At 55.1% G+C, this 20,704-nt stretch overlaps 10 protein-coding genes across 10 annotated transcripts; 2 read left to right on the plus strand and 8 right to left on the minus strand.

The window, feature by feature from the left end:
• Positions 1 to 857: 857 nt before the first annotated feature.
• On the minus strand, positions 858 to 3,215 carry gta1 (glutaminase GtaA; the record flags this gene model as incomplete). Its single annotated transcript, XM_057197361.1, has 6 exons — positions 858 to 936; positions 995 to 1,274; positions 1,335 to 1,537; positions 1,594 to 2,617; positions 2,671 to 2,963; positions 3,022 to 3,215. 6 exons carry the CDS (start codon positions 3,213 to 3,215, stop codon positions 858 to 860), a joined length of 2,073 nt encoding a protein of 690 aa, XP_057054757.1.
• Positions 3,216 to 4,666: 1,451 nt separating this feature from the next.
• anxc4 (annexin ANXC4) lies at positions 4,667 to 7,290 on the minus strand (the record flags this gene model as incomplete). The annotated part of the gene is made up of 2 exons (XM_057197362.1): positions 4,667 to 4,975; positions 5,038 to 7,290. The coding sequence occupies 2 exons, from the start codon at positions 7,288 to 7,290 to the stop codon at positions 4,667 to 4,669; spliced, it is 2,562 nt and encodes an 853-aa protein (XP_057054758.1).
• A 679-nt stretch (positions 7,291 to 7,969) lies between these two features.
• On the minus strand, positions 7,970 to 9,706 carry aspE (septin; the record flags this gene model as incomplete). Its single annotated transcript, XM_057197363.1, has 2 exons — positions 7,970 to 9,125; positions 9,186 to 9,706. The coding sequence occupies 2 exons, from the start codon at positions 9,704 to 9,706 to the stop codon at positions 7,970 to 7,972; spliced, it is 1,677 nt and encodes a 558-aa protein (XP_057054759.1).
• A 1,823-nt stretch (positions 9,707 to 11,529) lies between these two features.
• On the minus strand, positions 11,530 to 11,790 carry N7474_005949 (uncharacterized protein; the record flags this gene model as incomplete). The annotated part of the gene is made up of 1 exon (XM_057197364.1): positions 11,530 to 11,790. One exon carries the CDS (start codon positions 11,788 to 11,790, stop codon positions 11,530 to 11,532), a length of 261 nt encoding a protein of 86 aa, XP_057054760.1.
• Positions 11,791 to 12,382: 592 nt separating this feature from the next.
• On the minus strand, positions 12,383 to 13,644 carry N7474_005950 (uncharacterized protein; the record flags this gene model as incomplete). The annotated part of the gene is made up of 4 exons (XM_057197365.1): positions 12,383 to 12,737; positions 12,805 to 12,966; positions 13,029 to 13,476; positions 13,536 to 13,644. 4 exons carry the CDS (start codon positions 13,642 to 13,644, stop codon positions 12,383 to 12,385), a joined length of 1,074 nt encoding a protein of 357 aa, XP_057054761.1.
• A 562-nt stretch (positions 13,645 to 14,206) lies between these two features.
• N7474_005951 (DOPA 4,5-dioxygenase family protein) lies at positions 14,207 to 14,951 on the minus strand (the record flags this gene model as incomplete). The annotated part of the gene is made up of 4 exons (XM_057197366.1): positions 14,207 to 14,490; positions 14,552 to 14,609; positions 14,681 to 14,813; positions 14,881 to 14,951. 4 exons carry the CDS (start codon positions 14,949 to 14,951, stop codon positions 14,207 to 14,209), a joined length of 546 nt encoding a protein of 181 aa, XP_057054762.1.
• Positions 14,952 to 15,366: 415 nt separating this feature from the next.
• Positions 15,367 to 16,703, minus strand: N7474_005952 (uncharacterized protein; the record flags this gene model as incomplete). The annotated part of the gene is made up of 2 exons (XM_057197367.1): positions 15,367 to 16,549; positions 16,606 to 16,703. The coding sequence occupies 2 exons, from the start codon at positions 16,701 to 16,703 to the stop codon at positions 15,367 to 15,369; spliced, it is 1,281 nt and encodes a 426-aa protein (XP_057054763.1).
• A 221-nt stretch (positions 16,704 to 16,924) lies between these two features.
• N7474_005953 (uncharacterized protein) lies at positions 16,925 to 17,931 on the plus strand (the record flags this gene model as incomplete). Its single annotated transcript, XM_057197368.1, has 3 exons — positions 16,925 to 17,146; positions 17,212 to 17,431; positions 17,492 to 17,931. 3 exons carry the CDS (start codon positions 16,925 to 16,927, stop codon positions 17,929 to 17,931), a joined length of 882 nt encoding a protein of 293 aa, XP_057054764.1.
• Positions 17,932 to 18,207: 276 nt separating this feature from the next.
• N7474_005954 (40S ribosomal protein uS4) lies at positions 18,208 to 19,099 on the minus strand (the record flags this gene model as incomplete). The annotated part of the gene is made up of 6 exons (XM_057197369.1): positions 18,208 to 18,385; positions 18,440 to 18,673; positions 18,740 to 18,838; positions 18,917 to 18,935; positions 18,995 to 19,032; positions 19,086 to 19,099. 6 exons carry the CDS (start codon positions 19,097 to 19,099, stop codon positions 18,208 to 18,210), a joined length of 582 nt encoding a protein of 193 aa, XP_057054765.1.
• A 227-nt stretch (positions 19,100 to 19,326) lies between these two features.
• On the plus strand, positions 19,327 to 20,084 carry N7474_005955 (60S ribosomal protein eL21; the record flags this gene model as incomplete). Its single annotated transcript, XM_057197370.1, has 4 exons — positions 19,327 to 19,362; positions 19,423 to 19,490; positions 19,550 to 19,597; positions 19,754 to 20,084. The coding sequence occupies 4 exons, from the start codon at positions 19,327 to 19,329 to the stop codon at positions 20,082 to 20,084; spliced, it is 483 nt and encodes a 160-aa protein (XP_057054766.1).
• Positions 20,085 to 20,704: the final 620 nt, after the last annotated feature.

The raw sequence follows: 20,704 nt of genomic DNA on the forward strand, positions 1-20,704 counted from the left end.
AAATGCGCTGCGATTCATCATTGGATAATTAGGCCCTCTGTGTCGCCATCGATCGGCATGATCGCCGCGATCCCCAGGCTCGGGTTCGCTGGCGCGAAATGGGTCCTTGCTTCATGTTTGCGTGTCGGGGAGGATGCGCGCGATCTGACAGGTTGAACGGGGGTTTGGTCCACATGGCGTTCCAGCCTGGGGAAGCGGATTCAAGGTGTCGTTAGGTCGTTCGCTTGTACGTTACGCGGGAGGCCTTGCGGGATGGCTGGTCAATTGATTGGTTGACTGTACGTCGCATGTTGAAATCATTTCCCCTTCGAAGTTGAAGTTGTTCGCGTTTGTCATCAGGGGTAAAGTCGGAAGTGGCGCACAAGTCAACCTTGCCCTAACGAAGCTACAACTTACACCGCTGGATCCAAGACAAAGACAGATCGGAAGATCTTGTACCGCCGGATTTCGGCATCTGCATGCATCCACTATATAGATAGAACGGAAATAGAGAGGCCTATGCACAAGGAAAGAGAAGGGGAGGGAAAGAAACGCAAACACCAGAACCCCTCACAATCAACACTCTCAGAGCCGTGTCGTGTCAGACGTCATCAGCGTCCACAACCGAAAGAGATAAAAATCAACCGCTTAGACGTCGCTGGAACGAGGGACGGTCTCTCAATGGTGGCGATGGGTATCAGAGACGACGATAAAAGGATATTACCAGATCGGGAACCCACAAGCGAGTGGAAAGTCTCCAGTGCGCTGGCTTGTTTCCTGCCTGCATCGAAGGGTTGGGGCCGGCAAGAGGACAAACGGCACATGGAATAGTAAAGAAAAATCCACAAGAAACGAAAGTGTTTTCGATAAGCGCCTCCTTACGACTGGTTCAAGAGGAGGGCAGCGAAGGTGCCGCCTACGGCGGGGCGAGCGGTAAACTGGATTCCAAGCGGGTAGCTAGAAAATCTCCGTTAGCAAGAATATTAGAGTGAAGATGGAGGAAATGGCCACTCACTCTGACGTGACCGTGTCGTACAAGTCCGTCAAGGCCCTATTGGTCGACGTCTCGCTGATCCAGTTGGCGAGGTCGGTGATGAACATGGTCTGGGTTGAGCGGCTGGCAATGGCGGCGACAAAGCATTCCCAGTCACCCTTGGTGAGGGTGTGGCGCGTGTCCAGAGGCACGCCGTACTGGTTTTCGACAGTCGGGTAGAAAGCGCTCTGCATATCGTAAACGGACTGGGGCACGAGGTTCAGGCCCAGTTGGGCGTCGGCGTAGAGATTGTACAGGAGGCCTGTCGGAGTCAGTAAGTATTTCATACATCATAAGAAAGAGAAAGAGGAGGTTATCTTACCATGGCTGGTCAAGTTATTGTAGTTCAGAGTCGTGTGTGGCGGGTTCGCGTTCTTGTTAATACCCAGCTTCTGCCACTTGGCGATGTAGCTGTGTGCAATGCTGGAATAGTTGGCAGCATCAGCCGTGTGACCGGTCAGCTTGGCAATTTCCGACATGGCCTGGATGCCAATCATGCCCTTGAGAGCCAAGTTGGTTTGGTTGCTAGATAAATAAGACGCATGTCAGCCATTGTTCATCCCGAGGGAACGGTTACTCACGCCAGAGGGCCGGCAAAGTCATCGGTCGAGATCTGGTTGGCAGGGTACAGCGCGTCGTTCACCAGATAGCTGGTCCATTTCTGTAGCAGGTTGTAGTGCTGGGTCAGATAGCTCGTGTCCGAGGCCTTCTGGGCATACGCCAGACTCATGATGACCATGTTTCCGCACTCCTCCAGCGGCATCTTCTCGTCGTTGCCGTCCGGGTGTCCCGTAGCGTTGGGGTAGCTGGATCCCATATCATGCATGGACCAGGCGTTGGGGTAGTCGCCGGCCTCCTGGTTCTCGTATAGCGGTTCCATCACGAGCTTGAGTAGAGTTGGGTTGGTGTACAGGAGCGCAGGATAGGCTGGGAAGATGATGTCGACCGTGTTCACGTTCCCATCGGATGAAATCTCCTTCAAGAAGAGATACATCTTCTTCCGGGTGCCGCAGAGCTGTGTGGCGCCGAATACCTGGCGAGCCGAGAGAGACGTGATCGTCGCATAGTCCTGGCTGATAGCGGAGGCTGAATCCTGGGCGATCTGGCTATCAAAGGCACTAGACATCGAGCTGGAAGCTCTGTAGTCCCTGTGGAAGAAGGACAGTGCGTCAAGTTCGCTGCTAAAGTAGCTGGTCCACAGCGACGGGACCGGGTTGTATCCCGAGGAGCCGTTGAACTGAACCGCGTTGTCCTGACACAGGCCAATGGTGAAAAGCGTGTTGACGGGGTTGGAGCCGACAGCGCCCAGGTTGGCGGTAAATCCGAACACGGGCCAGTCGTCGTTGATGGCACGGTAGTTCGTGTTCTGGGAGTTCGTGAGAACGCCGTTCGACGCGAACTGGCCACGCACAACCGTGTCCTGGCCGGACTGGAAGGTCACGCCCTTGGCCGCGTCGGTGGCATAGTACCAGTTACCCCATTCAGCCTGTTGGTTTACCTCGGAGAACTCCAACTGGGTCTGGCGGTACACCTTGTGGTAGCCAATGCCATTGGTGGTACCGTAGTCCCATTGGGCAATGGCACTGCGGTCTCCGGAAATCCATTCTACAATAGAAAGTCAGCTTCTTGGTCATTTTTCGGCCCGCAAAAGCACTTACCAGCTGAGATATCCGAGTAAACTTGCACCTGGTGGTTATTGCCATCTAGAGAAGAAACCTCCACATCCATATATGAGAAGATCAGCGACTGGCGCTTCATGTCATTGGGCGTCAACGGTGAGAGGAAGGTAATCTTCATTTCAATCAGGCCCTCCACATTCATGGTGAAGATGCTCTTGGTGGAAGTGTACTCGAAGGCTGTCTGGTTGACGGTAGTCGAGCCAGGCAGGCCCATCCAGGTGTACGTGGTGTTATCAACACGGATCAAACCACACCAGCCGGTGATCTGGTTTCTAATCTAAAGTCAACCATCGTTGTTTAGACCTGAGCGCCGAACAAAAGACCACTTACTGCCAGAACGTGGGCCATTGACCGGCCAGATAGCCGCCATTCCCACCGTCACTCCCAGCATCTTGCCAGGTACTCAGATACGGCGACTTCACAGCCAGCGGCAGCGAAGGTGGCCGTGCTGGCGAGAAGGTAGACTGGGCCGCAATAGACCCCACGAGGGAGGAGACCAGCAGGCCGAGGCGAGACAGCTGCATGGTGGATATGTTGTTGTTGTTGAGACGAGAAACACAATCAGGAGATTTCACAACATGGGATTCTTGGTCCGCTTTTAATCAATATCCCGGAATGAAAGAGAATCGCGAGCTAGGTCTAGCAAAGTAGGCAGTGCAGGTGTTGGTTGGCACTATAACCGGCAGGGTTAGGTGATGGCGGAAGGGCCTAGGGATAACTAGTCGACGAGGGGGCCGAAAAGGAAAGACAAAAATAAAAGAAACCGGCAAGCGAGAAAAAGGGATCGACAGGAGGGCGTTGTTTACTGGAATGCTAGGGACATTTTTATACTTGAAGGACGACGAGAGGGGAAGAGAGAGAGACACGGGCCTTCCGAGTAACCATCTGGATGGATCCGCATGCCAGAAGGTACACTACGATTTTAGCGCGCGACTGGGAACACGTTGATCGCGAATGCAGGAGATGCAGCCAGGAAAGTTCCGAGACCACGTCCGGCTGACACTGCTGAGGGGATGCATTGCACATGCCGGTCTCTGCTTGGCCATATGGCAAGGGGATGGGATCCCGGAGTGAGGGGGAATCATAGGAATCATACACGGGGCCTGCCCACGAGATGAGATGAGAGGAGACGGGGAGAATTTGGTTGGGTGCTGGAACAAGCATCGTCCGGATCGACAGAGGCTGTGGCGCTCGTGAATATATTGGCCCGAAATGGTTGCAGGGATGGGAGTGGATAGGCCCAAAGGAGGGGGTTAGTTGAAAGAGCGACATCGGTGCGAAAGAGAGCGAGCGGAGTAAACTCGAGTTGGTTGCCAACAGGGCAGTCGCGGCACCAAAAATAGTAATAATGAAAAAGTCCGGGGGCGATCAGGAAGGTGCCATCGAGAATCGGCCCAGTGGACAGATCAGGGCTAGCTGGACGGCCAGTCCGTACAGTCTGGTAGCATCCGCCCCTGGAGCGTCGGATGTGTCGAGTAATGAATGGGGTTCGGCAAATCTGCGGGGAAGATCAGCGGAGGAGAGGTAGAATGCTGTAAATAGGCTTAGTATTGAATGGACTATGTTTGTATGTGGTTAGGGCAAGTGGGTTAGAGTCGCAGACACAGTGGATACAACAGAACATGGGGGTGAGAGCTCAGGCATACAGCAGCCCCCTTGCTTGCGCCCCGTCTCGGTGGACCCGGACCTGGAGCATCGGTGGCAGGGGCAAGGATGCACAGGGGAAAATGGTCAATCACGACGATCTCTTACAAGACAACGGTTACAGGAGACTGCAAAGCGTTGGGAACAGCACTTCCAGAGTGATGGTAGTCTAGTCTCTACTAGCCATTGCTTGGCTGTTCTATGTTTGTATAAAGTTAACTATCAACCACAAACTAGGCCGGCCCACTTGATTATTGACTATTGCCGGCCCCTTACCGGGAAAATACTGAAACAAGCTGGTAGCTTTTTGAGAATAATCTCAGAGTCACAGCTACGAGCTGCTGCTGCTGCTGCTGCTGCGCGAGAGCTCAATGCAAAACTCCCCCCATTCACTGCCTCCGCTGGTCGTAATGATCTCCTCGGCAATGGCCTCCTCCAGCCGCTCGCCATACCGACGCCGATACTCCGTCTTGACCTGCTCCAGATGCCGCGGTTCCCAGTGAAGACGGACCAGGCGCGAGATAAGCAGCTCCGACCGCTCGCGGCCGGAGCGTGATTCACGCAGGGCCTGGTGCAGGAGCAGTGCGTCGCGCATGGGACGGTTAATGGCGCCATTGAGGATATGCGCCAGTGTTTCTCCCTGCAGTAATTCTCATTAGCATCGGCGATGACGACATCTCGCTTACAATCAACGCAACTTACCACGAGGTTACGCGATTTGGCAATCATCGCACGCGCGAAATTATGCCCGTAGGTGGATTCGTATGCACGCAGCACCTCGCGCAGATGCGAGTCACTGCGCAGCACGATGATCTGGATCATGGCCGTCTCGCCCCCCTCGCGAGACACGAGGGCCTGGTGCAGGTCCTGGACGTCTCGGCGGCACAGACGCGGGTCTAGGGGCTCGCGTTCATCTTGGCGGCGGGCTTCGAGAGCTAACAGCACTGCGGTGCGGAACTTGTCGGCGCGCAGTTCGGAGCGCATGCAGCGCTCGAGACTGTCTGCATACCGGGAGTCGCGGAAGCAGTTCTTGATCTCGCGGATGGCAGAGTTGGAGCGGCCCATCAGCGACTCGATGAGTAGCTCCCGTCGTGAAGTGCCGGCCTGGTAGTAGCAGTTGGCCCAGTAAGCCTCGGATTCCCAGCGGCCCAGCGCAGTCGCATAGCACACTTTGTTGAAGGTCGCACTGCCCTGCACCTGGTGCTTGATATGTTTAGCAAGGTTGATCCCCTTGCCATGCAGCTTAACTCTATTCTTGTACTCCTGGCGCAATTCAGCCATCTCATCGTTGTTCAATCGTGGCAGGATTTGAATGATGGGCTTGTAGTCAATGCTACGCGTGTGGGTCAACGCGGCCTGCATCGCCGCAGCGTCGGCTCCAGCATCGTAGAATGACACGCGCTTTCGCCCGGTGGACGGGGAGATCGTAACTACCCCATCCGCTGCGGCCACCGAAGAAGCCGAGTCGTGTCGATCACGGCCAGCGCTTGGGCGGCTGCGTCGCTTATCATCCCTGCGCTCATCCTTTTCCTTTTCCTTGCTCTTGTCCTTGCTGCTTCGGTGCCGGCTGTCCTTCTCGCTGGTTGACTTTCGGTTCTTCTTGTGCCGGCCAGATTCAGAGTTGGACATTTCATCAAGAGGCTCGAGATCCGAGATATCATCGTCCCGATCGTGTGCGGATGGAATCACGATGGGCGATGGCATGGGCGACATGGACTGGTAGGTTCCATGGTACGGCTCCAGCAAGGGACTGGCCGGCGGAGGACCATGAGCATGATCGGCTCCCGGCGCAGCCAGATTACTCGACGTTGAAACAGACAGACTGTGAGGCCGGCCGCTTGACCGACCCCCACCGGGCGTGATCTCGACGAATTGCGGCTGGCTGCTGTACCGGTACGGTTTGACATGCTGTTCTGGCGGTGACTTATCGTACTGTTCCTGCGGCGAAGCCGTATACGACTGCTTGGACGCCGTCTTGGACGAGTACCGGACATTGGGATCAACTTGCGCATACTGGAACTGGGGCGGCTGGGCATATTGAGATGGCGGTGGCTGCGCAACGTCATTGCTCGACGGAGAGCGATAATGAGTAGGCGCATAGCCCATGCCGCCAGAAGAATAGGGGATAGGCTGCTGAGGCGCCAGATTCGCGTAGTGCGGCAGGGGGAACGCCGGTGCGGCCATTCCCGACGCATCCGCGTACGTCGAAGCCGGAGGGAAACCGCCCGGCATACCCGGTTGTTCCCCCGAATGCGAGGACGGTGGCACAAAGCCCGGGCGCTCGCATTCGGGAATCGGCGCCCAGTCGGACGGTGCCTCCGGGTGGGCGGGTTTGCGCGGAGCCCCAGGCTGGGCGTAGAGGTAGTGCGAGGGCTGCGCATATTGATATTTGTTGGGTCGCGCATAGCTGGGATGGGCCCCGTGGTCATCGCCATAGGCCAGACCACCGTCCACCGAGTCCGAGTCTGAATCATCCGGCCGACTGTGGCTATCACGGCCCGAGGGCGAGGAGGGCCGACGGCGGGGCTCCTGGATCACATACTTGACATCCTCCTCGGAATCCGAATGTTCATAGTGATCGTCGCGGCGGCGTCGGGATGACTTGTCGCTGGTGCGTTCGCGGCGCTTGGATTTCTCATCATCCTCTGAGTCGGAACGTCGCACGTCATACCGCGCGGGGCTGCGTGGAGCGCGCGAGACGATATTGCTAGCTCGCGGGTCTTCCGCCTCGCGCTGGCGCTCTTTTAGTAGCTTGTACTGGCGGTCGATCTCCGCATCGTCGTCCGGGTCGTAGCGCGGCCGAGATGATGGAGCGATCTCGACTGCGGGGGAGCGATCGCGCGGCCGGGACGGCGAAGGCGAGGGGGCTCTGCTGTCGCGCGACCTGGAGCGTTCGCGGCGGCCAGGGGATTTAGAGCGGGTGCGCGACCGTGGGTCGTTCACTTGGAGGGACATGGCGACCCAGGGATCGCCTGTGGGGATCCGTGCCGGATTTGGAGAAGTGTTTGTGTTCGGTGGAAGTATGCAGAGTATGGGCAGACCAGACGAGAATTGAATTGGCTTGTTGCACGATTATGTGCTGCCGGGATCCCACAATGGGAGTCGGAAACTAGTTCCCTGATGCGGGGTGATTGATTGATAATTGACGGAGGCAACGAAGTGGATTTAGCACGCCATGAGCAAGGGCAGTAGTGTAAACAAGAAGTTCCAGGTCAAGAGGAAGAAGGAGAGAAGAGGAGAGACGAGAACGGAAGAGAAAAGGGAAGGAAGGCAAAGTTCAGCTCGCATCTTGTCAGTCGCCTGCAGGGTGTGGCCCCCACTCTCAGCTTCTTCAGCCGGGGAGGGCCAGTGCGTAGGATAGGGTAGGAGTTTACCATTACTGAGTAGGAGTATGGAATGGAAAAATAATTCAAACACATGTGCACACGAGCTATTGACACACGCAGGACACATTTTATTGGGAAAAGGGAAATGGAAATACAAAAGGAAGGACTGGAATCAGTAAGAACAACACGAGACAAGGAAAAGAAAAGAACAGTGCCGCGAACCGAGGCACACGACCAGGGCGAGAACGGGGGGGTATGTGCGGAATCGAAAGCTATGCGGACAGATCAGAGACAGACAGACAGACAGTTTATCGGGTGCGACGGCCATCGTGAGCCGGTCCCATGCGACCCCCATACTTCTGCGGCATCGCGGGCTGGGCGTGTTTGCGATTTAGGCGGCTGGTTCGCCAGCGCTCGTACCAGGTCACCCGGCTGGCCTCGCGCAGCTCGGTACGCCAGTCGCTGAACACCGAGTCCTTCAACTTGACAAAGTCGCAGTGCTCCGAGTTGTATGGGTCCGCAAAACCCCAGGGGAATCGACGGCCGACGGGCTCGTCCCCAGCAGCCAGCGAGTGCGGGTCGGGAGACAGGATCGAAAAGGGAACGTGCTGGTTGGCAGCTTGGGATCCATTGGACTTGCGTGTGCTCTGACTGCGCTGAGACGGCGAGGTGGGAGCTGGAGCCAGTTTCTCCTCGGCAGCCTCAGACTTTTGTTCGCCATCGCCCGCTTCTGCAGACTCCGGTTCGGGAGCGGCTTCCTCCTCTTCCTCCTCGCTCTCCGCGGTGTCCTCCTCATCCGCGCTCTCCGACGAAGTGTATTCCTCCTGGTCTTCCAGAGTCAGGATCTCAAGGGGGTCGATGTTGGCTAGCTTCAGACTGTTCCACACGGCCTTGCGTAGGTAGCTCATGTGAGCCGCGGTGATGGTGTCCGCCTTGCTGATGACCGGCACCACCGTGGTCTTGCCCAGCACGGTGCGCAGGACCTGCAGGTCCAGGTTCTGGTCGAGAACTCCGAGGACGGGGGAATCGGAGGCCTTGGCCGTGCCGTTGGCAGCACGCTCCGCAGCGGCAATGTTCTCGTCCAAGCGCACTGGGTCCAGCAGCAAGAAGGTGCAGTGGATGTGGGTGTCGCGAGCACCAGGCGAGCGCACGACCTTCATCTCCTCGGCCAGGGTCTCTTCAAACTTGCTCTCCAGGAAGCCGGTCACGCCGCGCATCTGGAGGTCGACGATGTTGCGCTCCAGCCCCTGCGAGTCCCACAGGGTCAGACCGACGCGCTCTCCATCGATTTCCGTCTCGAGGTACTGCGAGGTAAATCCTTCATAAGCCGAGGTCTGGCGCTCCAGTTCGTCCAGCTCCTCCGGGGTGCGTGTGGGATGCTTATGCGGGGGCATGGTGAGCGCCTTGCGCAGGAAGTTGAGGAAGGAGGTTTTGCCAGAGTTGCGAGCACCAACCACCAGCACACTAGAAACCCGCCAATTAGTAAATGCCTACATCTTTTTGGTTATGTTTGGTTCCTCTTACTTGTACGGAGTCGGGTCCTTGCGACGGCGCAGACGGCGCGGGCTGTTGACCGTGCTCACGGCGCTGCTGGCGTAGCTGTAGCGGCCGCGATGGGTCATGCTCTCGGTGCGGGCATACGGATCAATGTTGATGGCCTCCGCAGCCGACGAGGAGGGACGAGGCGGAATGCGGCCCTCGAGGGTCGCGGCTGCGATGGCAGCGGGATCGTCGCCTCCAAACGTCTCCAGCACAGGCGTGGGCGACAGATCGGGCAGACGTGGGGCGATTTTGGATGCAGCGGATTCGCGCTGACGGCGCAATTCTTCCTCCATGGCTTGGGCTTTGGAGATCTTCTTGCGGCTGCCAGAAGACTTGCGCTCGCCCAGTGGCTCGGTAGATTTGGAACGGCGGAGGAAACCAAGCGAGGTACGGCGTTGGTTGTTGATGGAGTTGGGGTTGCTTCCGTTCTCCGTAATGGCAGGCAGCGTGTCGTTGTGGGGGGCAGGCGCCAGGTGAGCGCCAGCAGCAGGAGCACTTGCCATTCCTGCGGTTCTCTGCTTCTGGTCCTTTTCTTCTTCTTCACACTCCCAACTGGATCAGCCCACCATCATATTATCATCCATCAGATCCGCTCCCAGATGATAATCCATCCATACCCCCTCCCTCATGGGTTCGATGTGTCACGTACCTTATTATTGCCACCGATCAAAGGTCCAATGCGCCACACGGCAAAACGAGAGTATGCGGGATGATGCGAATTGCCGATCACCAGTCAATGGTCCGAGACGGAATAGCGTCGGGTGAATTGCGATGATTCCAGACGAAAATGGAAACTGCGACAAGAGATGGCGAGAACTAATGGAAAGCGAGAGTGGGATCAAAGGGACACTCGACCAGCCCAGCCAGTGTACGTGTCGAATTCCGCTGTACGTCGCTGCTGGAGGACGGAGACAGGGGAGAGAGAGAATGGAAATGTTTTTTTTTCGGGGGTTTCGGGGAGAAAAGAATTGAGAAATGGCCTGCTCACAGCGTCCGGCTACAGCGGCGCATGGAGAAAGTGAAAGGAGAGAGAGAGGCAAAAGAATGGGCGAGAAAGAGAGCGAGAGGGAGAGGGGTGAAGAGGAAGAAAAAAGTCCAGCTGAACGAAGCTAACAATGGCTAATGGCTAATGCGGAGGAAGATTATCTACTAGGTGGATCGATCGGGGCTGTCTGGTCGTTGCATCATGGCATCCTAATGTCTAGGGCTGCATCTACATCTACGAGACCGATTCCGACCGTCTTCACCCTCCCATCCGCCATCAACTTGATGGTGGTCGCAGTTCATTATTATTCTTCGCTGGCGAACGCCTTCTGGTGGAATTCAGGGGTAAGACGCCGAGATCAGTCCAGAGCAAAAGGTATCCCCACTTGGAGCTTCCACCGTGCACGCTGTGTGGATGGTTCGTTCCACGCCGGTGGGCGGGCTAAGCAAAGACGGGAAGTGCTGGTGTCGATGACTGGTTCGCATGTTTGCACCCACGCACACACACCACACTGATGAGAATTGCAGCGATCAAACAGGTCCAAGGGAATTGTTCTTCTTCTTCTGGGCTGCATAGTTGGTTCGTCAAGGATATCCATGGTTGATGAGCCGACGCAGAACTCCCGGGACCTGGCACGTGCGCAACGGGGTCCACTGGCTTCCTTTGCTTCCGAATTGAGCTACTAGTGGAGACCAGGGGTTCAACGGACTCGATCGGCGCCGTTGCGGTGTTGTGCAGCCGTGCGGCTCGAGGGGCTGGTCTCGGCATTGGAAGGCTTTGGTTTTTACTACCAGCGCTCAGCGGCATGGAGGAACAAAACAAGGATCGATCAGACCTCGGGCCCGGACAATACTATGCGGCATGCAACGACCTCCACGGCAATCGGCAGCACACATGGCGTGTGGAGCTTGGGGAATCTCCATGGAAGGTTATGCGCAATAGATCCACCGCAAGGATTTGTATCGGTCTCAGAACTATATATATTCCGTCAATTGCTCGTCTGGAGTAACTGCGTACTAGGTGGGAAACCCTCCCTTCCCTTATATTGGACTGTCAGGACCCTCCTTGTATATCGCAGTCACTAAAATCTCTATCGAGGGAGACACGCTTTGCCTCCGTTTCCAACTTCATCCAGCCGGGGAAATGACATACATTTTCCTCACACTGCTTGTCCAGAGTTTCGGCTATCTTTTACAGTAAAGAAATCCGAAAGTCAATCCATGAAGACGCGCGAGAGAGACACATCAGTAACTCTGAAGAAGCTTCGCTCGCACATATCCCTGAATTGCATACCTCACAACATCGAATCATGTCTCCTAATTGACAATCCCACCCTGAACTTCAGACATTATTCCTCTTCTCCTCCTGCAGCTGTTCCCTCCTCTTTAATTCAGGTTCCGTCCTTGCTCCCTCTCCAGCCTCTTCCTCATCCGCATCATCGTCTCCAGTTTCGTACGCCTTCACATCTTCCGGAATCCCTTCGTACTTGACCTCCCGGTCAAACAACTCCTCCAGTTGCCGGGTGATTTCCTCGGGAGCGTCGTAATTCACGCGGAATACATGGCCGTCGATCGACAGCCGGTCTTCTGCTACAGAGCGCATAGGCCGACATCCATCCCCGGGTATAATGATGCAGTCGCGGAGGGGGTTGTTGTTCTTAGTAAATAGTATTGGGCAGGTAGTGGCGCAGATGCTAGGTAGGTGGGGTGGAAATGATAGTTGATTCATGTGGTACTATTTTCAAGGTTGTTTAGGTAGCTCAGCCTAGAAGGAAGGGGGTTGTTACACGTGGAAGAGTAGAAAGGGAAGAAACAGAGGAGAGAGGACAAGTTGGCCGGGCGAAGCAATCGCAGATATAGCTGGTAAGCAGCTGAGTGTACCACATCTATTTTAGTAAGGCGCGGTTGCATGCTTTGATGCTCTCGATGTCTGACCTATCGGTGTCTCAGACGGCTCGGAGTTCGACTATGATTAAAGTAAGTGAGTATGCTTTCTATACTGGCTTTTGATGTGCACACGGAGTATTGGTTTGGTACGGCGTGAGATGATACAAGTCCTATGTATATAGTTGATTGGCCAGAGAGTCATATACGTCCTCCCTGTGGGCCATACGGGGAATGGCTAACTATATGAAACATAACAACATAGTCATCCAAAATACATCACATCTCAACAGATAGTCTCGCGATTCCATTTAAGCAATAACAACGGAGCTATTCCCCGCCTCCTTGAACGGCCAAACAATACATGGCGAAGCAGGACAGACATTACTGCGATCGAGATCCTTGAACTTCGGCCCATTCGGCCCAGCCACATACTTCGCTTCTCCAAAGATGGTTTGCTCATTGGGCGGCTGGTCATCCCCCCACTGGCCGTTGAAGTTGAGCCAGCCTAGCGGGTAGTCACCGGCCGCTTTGAAGGTCACGCTGGATGGGTCGTAGGTGTAGGCGTAGGCGTTTAGAGTGGGGTCCCATAGCACGCCGCGGTCTGTGTAGTCTTCCAGTGGCCCGTCGGGGAATGTCACGCCGGGAATTGTGTGGTCGTGCGTACTGCAGATATTGATTAGGACTATATGTAAATTTGGGGGTGGTGATCAAGAGAGAGGACGGCACATACCCTGCCGTGGCGTAGTTGGCGTGCGTGCCATTGCCGGAGTAGGCATACGGCCGCTTGCCGCGCTTCTCGACGGCGTTGTAGGTGAATGCCTGGCCGTAGGAGTGCTGGCTGTACCAGACAGCCGTGGGAGTCCCGTTTGCAAAGCGGACCATATTATGTTCCCTGTTGATCAAGAACGCTCGATCAGTCTCTGAAACACTCAATCCGAATTAATCAAAGCATACCAATCGCCAATATGATCACCGAACATCATGCCCAGGACTATATCCCCCCGGTTAAAGCTATACATGGCGTCTGTCAGTTGTGCTCCTTTCCCACAAGGAAAGGTAGGAGAGACATACGCGTAGAAGTAGAAGTAGAATGCATCCAGACTGCCTCCACCATGGTCGACAGTCACGATGGCGCACCCTGTGGCATTTTTTGTCCGGCCCTGCGCATTGGGCGTGACGCCGAACCACCAGGTCGGCTCTGGCTCTTGCGCGATGCCCTTAGGGGTGGTCAGGTAGACGCTGGTATTGCCTAGGTTATTGAGGCTGTCGAGGTTGTCCAGGGTTAGTGGTGTGGGTGTTCCATTGACGGGTTTCCAGTCCACCTCCGGGATAGTGTTGGCGACCTGCGCTCCGATGTCGCTGGGCCGATAAGCATCCTCACTGTATAGCCAGACGAGGGGCGCTTTATAAAAAAGAAAAGGTTAGAATGAGTAACAGGGCAGAAAGACAAACATCACCCACCGTAGTCATATACATATTGGGGGACGGACGCCGCAGCCTTTAGACACGCTGTGACGGGCTGGATGGAGGACAGCGCCAGCGCCGCCAGGCAGGAAGTGTGGCCGCGCATCTTTGTTGCGCTATAACGTGGGCGGGGGTGAGGTGATGACCGGGGCGAGCGCCTTTTAAGTAAACAATAATCTCGATGGGTCACGGTAAATAGTTGCAGAATGACCTACGTTGGCAGTGGCGTGGTCGCAGACCAAATGCGCCCATGCTAGATCGATTGCAACGCAGGTCCGGACGGAGAGACCGAAGTGCAGAGGATCATCGTGATCGCCGCGGGGGCTATTTGCTTCTTATGTCCTGTGATCCGAGGAATGTGAAAGTAGTCTGTCTGCGCCCATCTCTGGACCTTCTCTCACTCTCCTTATTTTCTACATTACTATACCTCCGTACCGAACTTGGAAGTAAATATATTTCTTTCATCAACAATAATAACAGACCATATAGCCCTATATGCCTAACAGGAACAATACCCCTGCTCCCGGATACCACGCTGCGACCCACCCCTCCTTCGCCCAATCACCCGGCGAGTCTGGATCAGCTGCACCACGAACTGATCAACGATGGAGATGATAGTAGTTCCCAAGGCTGACAATGTAACTACAACATCAGCTGCTCACTCGGCGTCACCCGCTGTTCTCTTGATTCTGCTTCTGCTTCATCAACTTAAATACCCTCAGATCCAGTGGAATCCGCTCCCCGAGCCACGTTGCCCGCTGCGTGTGGTTGCGCTCTTCCTCGCTTTCCACGGTGTTGGGGTGGATAAGCACGCTGAGCGGGCCCCGGTGCACCACCAGCCAGGGAATGAATGCGCCGAACTGCGCCGGGCTGAAGAGGTTGACTTCAAACATGGCGACCGGGTGTGGACCGACGGGGCGGTCGAAGAAGGTGTAGATGCGCAGCTCGGGGACTGCTTTCGTGAGTACATAAAAAGACATAACCGTGGAGGGGAGAGGTCATCGCGAACTTACATTCTCGCCGAATACGTTCCCAGAGGGCTTTCGCGAAGGTGACTTGGTCCGGGTTGTTCTGTATCCCATATCCATACCCTGGTCAGTGTTTGCGGATGCGGCGGTGGGTTTATTTTCTTTTCGACACACCTGGAAGTGATAGATGTGAATGTCGAATCCGCCGCGCCGGTCCTTGGCCAACGGGTCTGGGAACTCAGAGTAGGCTTTGCTGAGGACGCCATGCTGCGGGTTCTTCAAAGACTTGCCGTCTTCGTTCCTCTCTCTGTGGATTGTGCGTGCTGGTTAGCATTTCGCCGTGGATGCGGGGCATGGCATGGCATGGCACGCACTCGGGTAATGGTTCGAGGTTCTCGTAGCCCTCTAGAGGGGAGGCGTATGAGTAGGCGAATTGATCTGTCATCTTTGACGATGTGTTGGTGAGTAAGTAGTTGCTCGATGTCAGGTTGGAAAGATATATCTCAGCGGTAGCGCGGGTCTCAGATGCTTCAATTTGTTCCACGCAAGTTGGATGATTTTTCTTAGCTGATAATAGCTAATAATGGGTCAGCATCACGCGAGTACACGAAGTTACATGATGTCGTTAATTCATCTAGGGCGCCGCCATTTCCGCACCCTGACAAAGCGCGGAACCGCCGGGTGCGGACCCTGAGGTAGATAGACATCAACTCAAGAGTACTAACGAATCTATACACAATGGCAATAATTTCTCTGCCATATTCGATGCACCCTGGTATCTAGTATCTCTAAACCAAAAAAGTACCTGCCAACGCCAGTAAAAAGATAACAAAAAAAAAAAAAAAAAAAAAAAAAAAAAACTACCACTGCGCCCGAATGTCGATGTGGCCATCCTCATCCACAAATTTGCCTCGATCCCACTCCCGGCCTTCGCCCTTCTTCGACCACTTGACATCTTCCGACCGGCCTGCTCCATCACCAGGAAGTTCCGTAAAAGCCGGGTTATTCTTCCATCGCTCGATGGTGCTCTCGTTAATCCCCGCCGCACGGAGCCTCTCCTCTCCCTTCTGCTTCCAGCGCGTTCGGTCGCGTAATGCCTCAAGAGCCATTTCCCAATCGTCGTCTGCGGTCATCAGACCGGCGACGGGGCGACGAGTAGGCTGCTTAGGCGACGGATCGTCCTCGAGTTGAACGTCCATCGTTGGGTCGTAGTCCGGTGCGAAGTGGGCGTCCATGTTACTCGTATTGGGTTTGTAGGCGCCTCGGCCGCGCGAACGGAGAGGCGCTTCGCTTTGGCCATGTTTGTGAGGAGGAAGGGGTCCGACAAGGTCTTCCAAAGGATCGGAGTCATGCTCAATGTCCGTTTCACGTGGGTTCTCCGTGGCAGACGAGGCCTTTTCATGTCGTGTGGCGGTTTCGGAACGAGACGGGCGAGATTTATGAGATGTAGTGTCTTCGTCGCGGTTGGATCGCCGACTGCGGCCTGATTCGTAGGCATGAGAATGGGTGTGCGAAGGAGATTTCGATCGGTCATGTCGGCGGCTTCGATGGCGAGTGGGACTCCGATCTCGTCTGGGGGAACGACTGCGCGATCTGGAGTATGAACGCTCACGGCGCCGGCGCCGGCCTTCTTCCCTCCCTCGTCGATCATGTCTGGATGAGGTATGTCCATGGCGACGGCGCTCCTCTCGGTCTCCTGGATCTTCGTCGCTGTCATGGTTTTCGTGGTGTCGGGGCCGTCGAGGCCGCTCCATTTCTGCCGAGGGAGAACGATTTCGATGTTTTCTGCTGCGATGTGAACGATGTCGGTCCGCATGGTCTCGCCCATGGTCTCTTGAGGAACGGTGATGGCCGGATTCACGCTCGCGTCTTCTAGAAGCATGAGACGATGAGCCAGAAGCAGATGTCGGCTCCTTGAGCTGGCGCTGGCGCTCTCTCGCTTCTCTCTCCTCCTTGCGCTTGAGGGCAGTATTGTGATTGCTGGTTTCCTTGATCAGGTGTCGGAGGAAGCGGGTGTTGGGTTTTGGAGCACCGCTCGTCGGCCTGCCAGAATTGCCTTCCATTAGCTTGGCTTGGACGATATTCATCAAGAAACTCACTTTCGAGGCATGTACGCCACAGGACCCTGAGACGAGTACTTCTCAGAGCTGTCCCGCGCCTCGGCGGCAAGGACTTGCGCGACGTAGTCGTCGTCCATGATGAGGGCTGCCGACCGGGTTGCAGACAAGGGAGGAAGAAACAAAGGTAGTGCAATGAGATTATGGGTACGCCATGACCAACCAAAGCGATCTTGGAGACAAAGCAAGATTGCCTAATGAAGGATACTGCTTCACCGCCTTGGCTGCTATCCGTTATCGCGATTGTTTACCTTTTCCTCCCCCACTCGTGTCAGAATACAATTTAGTTCAATCTATGAGCATGGCCAATACATCATCAGAGGCCCTTGAGGTCCTCCGCAGCCTGGAGCAGGAACAAGGCGACTTGAAGAAACACCTCGCGATCATCCGCATCAGTGAACCCATCTCCGCCGAAGGCGTGGAATCAAGCACATCTCCTGCGAAGCGTGGCTCGGATGTTTCCGTGTCGAATCTGAACGACCCGACCCCGGCGTCTCTCGAAGCGGATCTCACCCATTACAAGGTTGGCTTCTTATATATGCCGCGCCAATAGCCACATTCAACCGTGCTGATTTCATGATCGTACAGGAACTCTTTTCAAAGCTGCGATTCTCTTACCTCGAGCAAGTCACCAAAGAAAAATTCCTGCGCGCCATTGTCGGCGATCCGCCGGTTGTGGTGGGACACAATGAGAACGTGGAATTGGAGACGCAGCTGGCGGAGGTGAAGGCGGAGCTAAAGGCGAGCAAGGAGGAGGCGAGTGCTATGATCGCCGAGATGGAGAAGATGGGCCGGGATTTGGCGAGTCGTGAGTGTCTTGCCATGGCTTTCAGCTGAGCACCCTGTTGCTGACGCGACCCACTACCAGGATATAAAACGGTGCAGCTTCAAATGACACAGCTCTCTACGCTTCCCAACGCTATCCAGAACCTGGAATCCACAATCGCCGGCCTTCGTGCCCGACAGGTCGCGAACATGGACTCCGCTGGCCCTAGCAATACCTCCTCGTCTCAGAATCTGCCTTTGCCTGCAACTCTGACGCGGCTCTCAGAGCGCGAGGCGGAATTGGCGGCGCTGAACCGACAATTGGCGGCTGTCCAGAACACATTACCGCGGAAGACGCGCGAGGCAGAGGCAATGGAGCGAGAGATCAGCGTGCTTGAACGACGGAAGGAGGAGACAATTGCTCAAGCCCGCGAGGCACAGCGAAAGAAGCAAGAAGGAGAAAGCGATGGGCTGGAGGAGATGGGGCGGTGGTACAGAGGCGCCGAGGAAACGCTCAAGGAAATCGTGGGTGTGGAGGGCTGACGAAACGCTCTCTGGGCCTTTGCAACGAATGATATACGATGGGTACGGACGGGACTGGCGTTTGGCATCTACTACTGTACAGTACACACAACTACGGAGGGCAATTGAGCACCAGAAACTCGGGTTCCAATTTGAAGCCAAATGGCTGTGATGGACTCATTGAATTGCAATCATCGTAAAACAACATGAAATGCTATGCTGCAGTCATGAACCCCCCGCAGGGTGATCCATTGCCCAAAGCGAAACCCGATAGTACTCCATTTTTTAAGTCATCATTTACTCCTCCTCTTCCTCCTCCTCGTCACCATCACCACCCTCGGCGGCCTTGGCCTTCTTGCGGCGGACACGGCCAGGGCGGCCACCACCGAAGGGCGAGGTCAGGGCGAAGTCGATGTGCTTCTGGGAGTCGAGGCGGACCACGTACGAGGGGACGTTGACGATCTGCTTGCCGACACTATTGAGGGAATGTCAGTATTTCTCGACCGAAGAGTGTATGGGCAAGGCGTACCGGATGTGGCGCTGCTTGATCAGGACACGGGCGTGGTGGATGGACTTGGCCAGGCCAAGCTTGTACACGCAGGTCTGCAGACGGCGCTCCAGGAAATCCTCGGACTTCAGGGCCAGGACGTAATCGAGCTTCATGCGGGACTCGTCGAGCACACCGATGCGCACCAGACGGCGAATCAGGGCATTGCCTTCGAAGAGACGCTTGGGGTCCTTCTCGTCGAGAGTGAGCAGCTCACTGCGACCGTTAGTCCTTCATCCTTTTTTTTTTTTTTTTTTTTATCACAGCGAATCTTCCACATACCGAGCAGCACGACGAATCTTGGACAGAGTGAGCTGGACACGCCAGATCTCACGCTTGTTGCGCAGGCCGTACTCGCCGACAACCTTCAGTTCCGAGTCACTAGGGAATAGTGGTTAGATTGGAACACGCGACATAAGCAGAAGCACGCTTCTTGCTTAGTGGCCGGAGAGTACTAACAGACGAGCCGACTCATAGGCTGTAAGGAGAAAAAATTAGCCTCAACAACGTCGTGGTCTGGTGTGAGATAAAACTTACGGCGACGAGGGACCTTGTAGGTCTTGGAGTAGGAGCGACTGCAAGGACAATGGTTAGAGCGAAGCACATTGGCATCACAAAGAATACTTACGGAACGGGAGCCATGGCTGCTGGGCGGTTGTCGCGAGATTGTCGAGCACACGAACAGGGAGCACAAAAAGGCCGAACCAGAAAGGAAAAGAGGAAGCGGATAAGCGAGTGTGTCACGTGGTTGATGTGTAGGGCAAACCCTATCACCTGACCAGCACACACCGAGCCACATCTGTCTGGTTGAACTTCATCGGCCAAGTCCCGCTTCCCTTTCAGCAACCACCACCTTCAATAACGTCGCCATGCCTCACTCTTTCGGTCTGCGTCGCGGCACGCGGGTATGTTGCGCCTTCCTCGCCACCTTTTTTTTGTTTCTCATACTGACGGTGATGCCATAGTATGCCTTCAGCCGTAACTTCAAGGAGCACGGTAACATCCGCCTGTCGACCTACCTCAAGACCTACCGGTACAATCGAACCATCCGAGTTTTCATTGCAGAATAATAATCTGACGGGATTTATTTAGTGTTGGTGACATTGTCGACCTGAAGGTGAACGGTGCCGTCCAGAAGGGGTCAGTACAATTTTTTTCTTCTTTCCTTCCCCACAACCCATAGGTTGGCCGCGGAATGGTGGGAAGATTCTTCCAACCGCCACACTCGGCGCAATCGACGGGAATTGGATAAAGGAACAACCTATTGAGTGAAGAACATGGCTGAGACGTGAACAGTATGCCCCACAAGGTCTACCACGGCAAGACCGGTGTCGTCTACAACGTGACCAAGTCGTCCGTCGGTGTCCTCCTGTACAAGCGCGTCGACAACCGCTACCTCGAGAAGCGCATCAGCGTCCGCATCGAGCACGTTCAGCACTCGCGCTCCCGTGAGGAGTTCATCAACCGGGTCAAGGAGAACGCCATCAAGAAGCGCGAGGCCAAGACCAAGGGCGTCCACGTCCACCTGAAGCGCCAGCCCGTCATGCCCCGTGAGGCTCACCTCGTCAGCCAGGCCAACAACGCCCCCGAGACCGTCACCCCCATCGCCTACGACACCCACATCTAAACGAATTTTCGGTCGGAATGGGACTGTTGGGGTTGTGGTTGTCTGGTGTTTTGTTGGATTTTCTGTCTTCTCCGGTGCGGCCCTGACGGAATGGGGAGCGCTTGGACTGTGGTGGGATGAGACGAAGCGCAAAAAGGGTCTCGGATGCCCTGGCACACACTTTTTCGCCTGTGCATAGATTCCCCTGAATGAAACAAAATCAAAAATTTCCGAGTTCACATCTGTTCCGTTTACACTTCCTCAATTGTAGAGTCGCGCGTCTTGAGGTGGATGAGCGCAGGTCCGACATGTCCACTATGGCCATGATTTGGGCCCATTGATGGGTTCGAGGAATATGATAATCGCAAAACCCGCTGTTGATGGACAGTACGACCATAATGAAAACAATTAACTAGTATATAATGTAACTAGTGATCGTTCATGCTGGCTTGTGTTCATCGATCCAGGATCAGCAGACCCGCCGCGGAAAAAAAAATATGACTGAGCAGAACCAACTTCCGTCCTTCACCCACCCATTTTCGTTACTACTCCGGTCTTCCTTATTTCATTGACTATATTTTCATTCACTCTCATGTGTTAACTGTATCTCTCTACCGTCCTCGTCCCAACTCGTCGCCGCG

Source organism: Penicillium riverlandense, assembly GCF_028828495.1.
Source record: "Penicillium riverlandense strain IBT 135883 chromosome Unknown utg000003l_segment0_segment0, whole genome shotgun sequence".
In the NCBI taxonomy this organism is placed as follows: domain Eukaryota; kingdom Fungi; phylum Ascomycota; class Eurotiomycetes; order Eurotiales; family Aspergillaceae; genus Penicillium; species Penicillium riverlandense.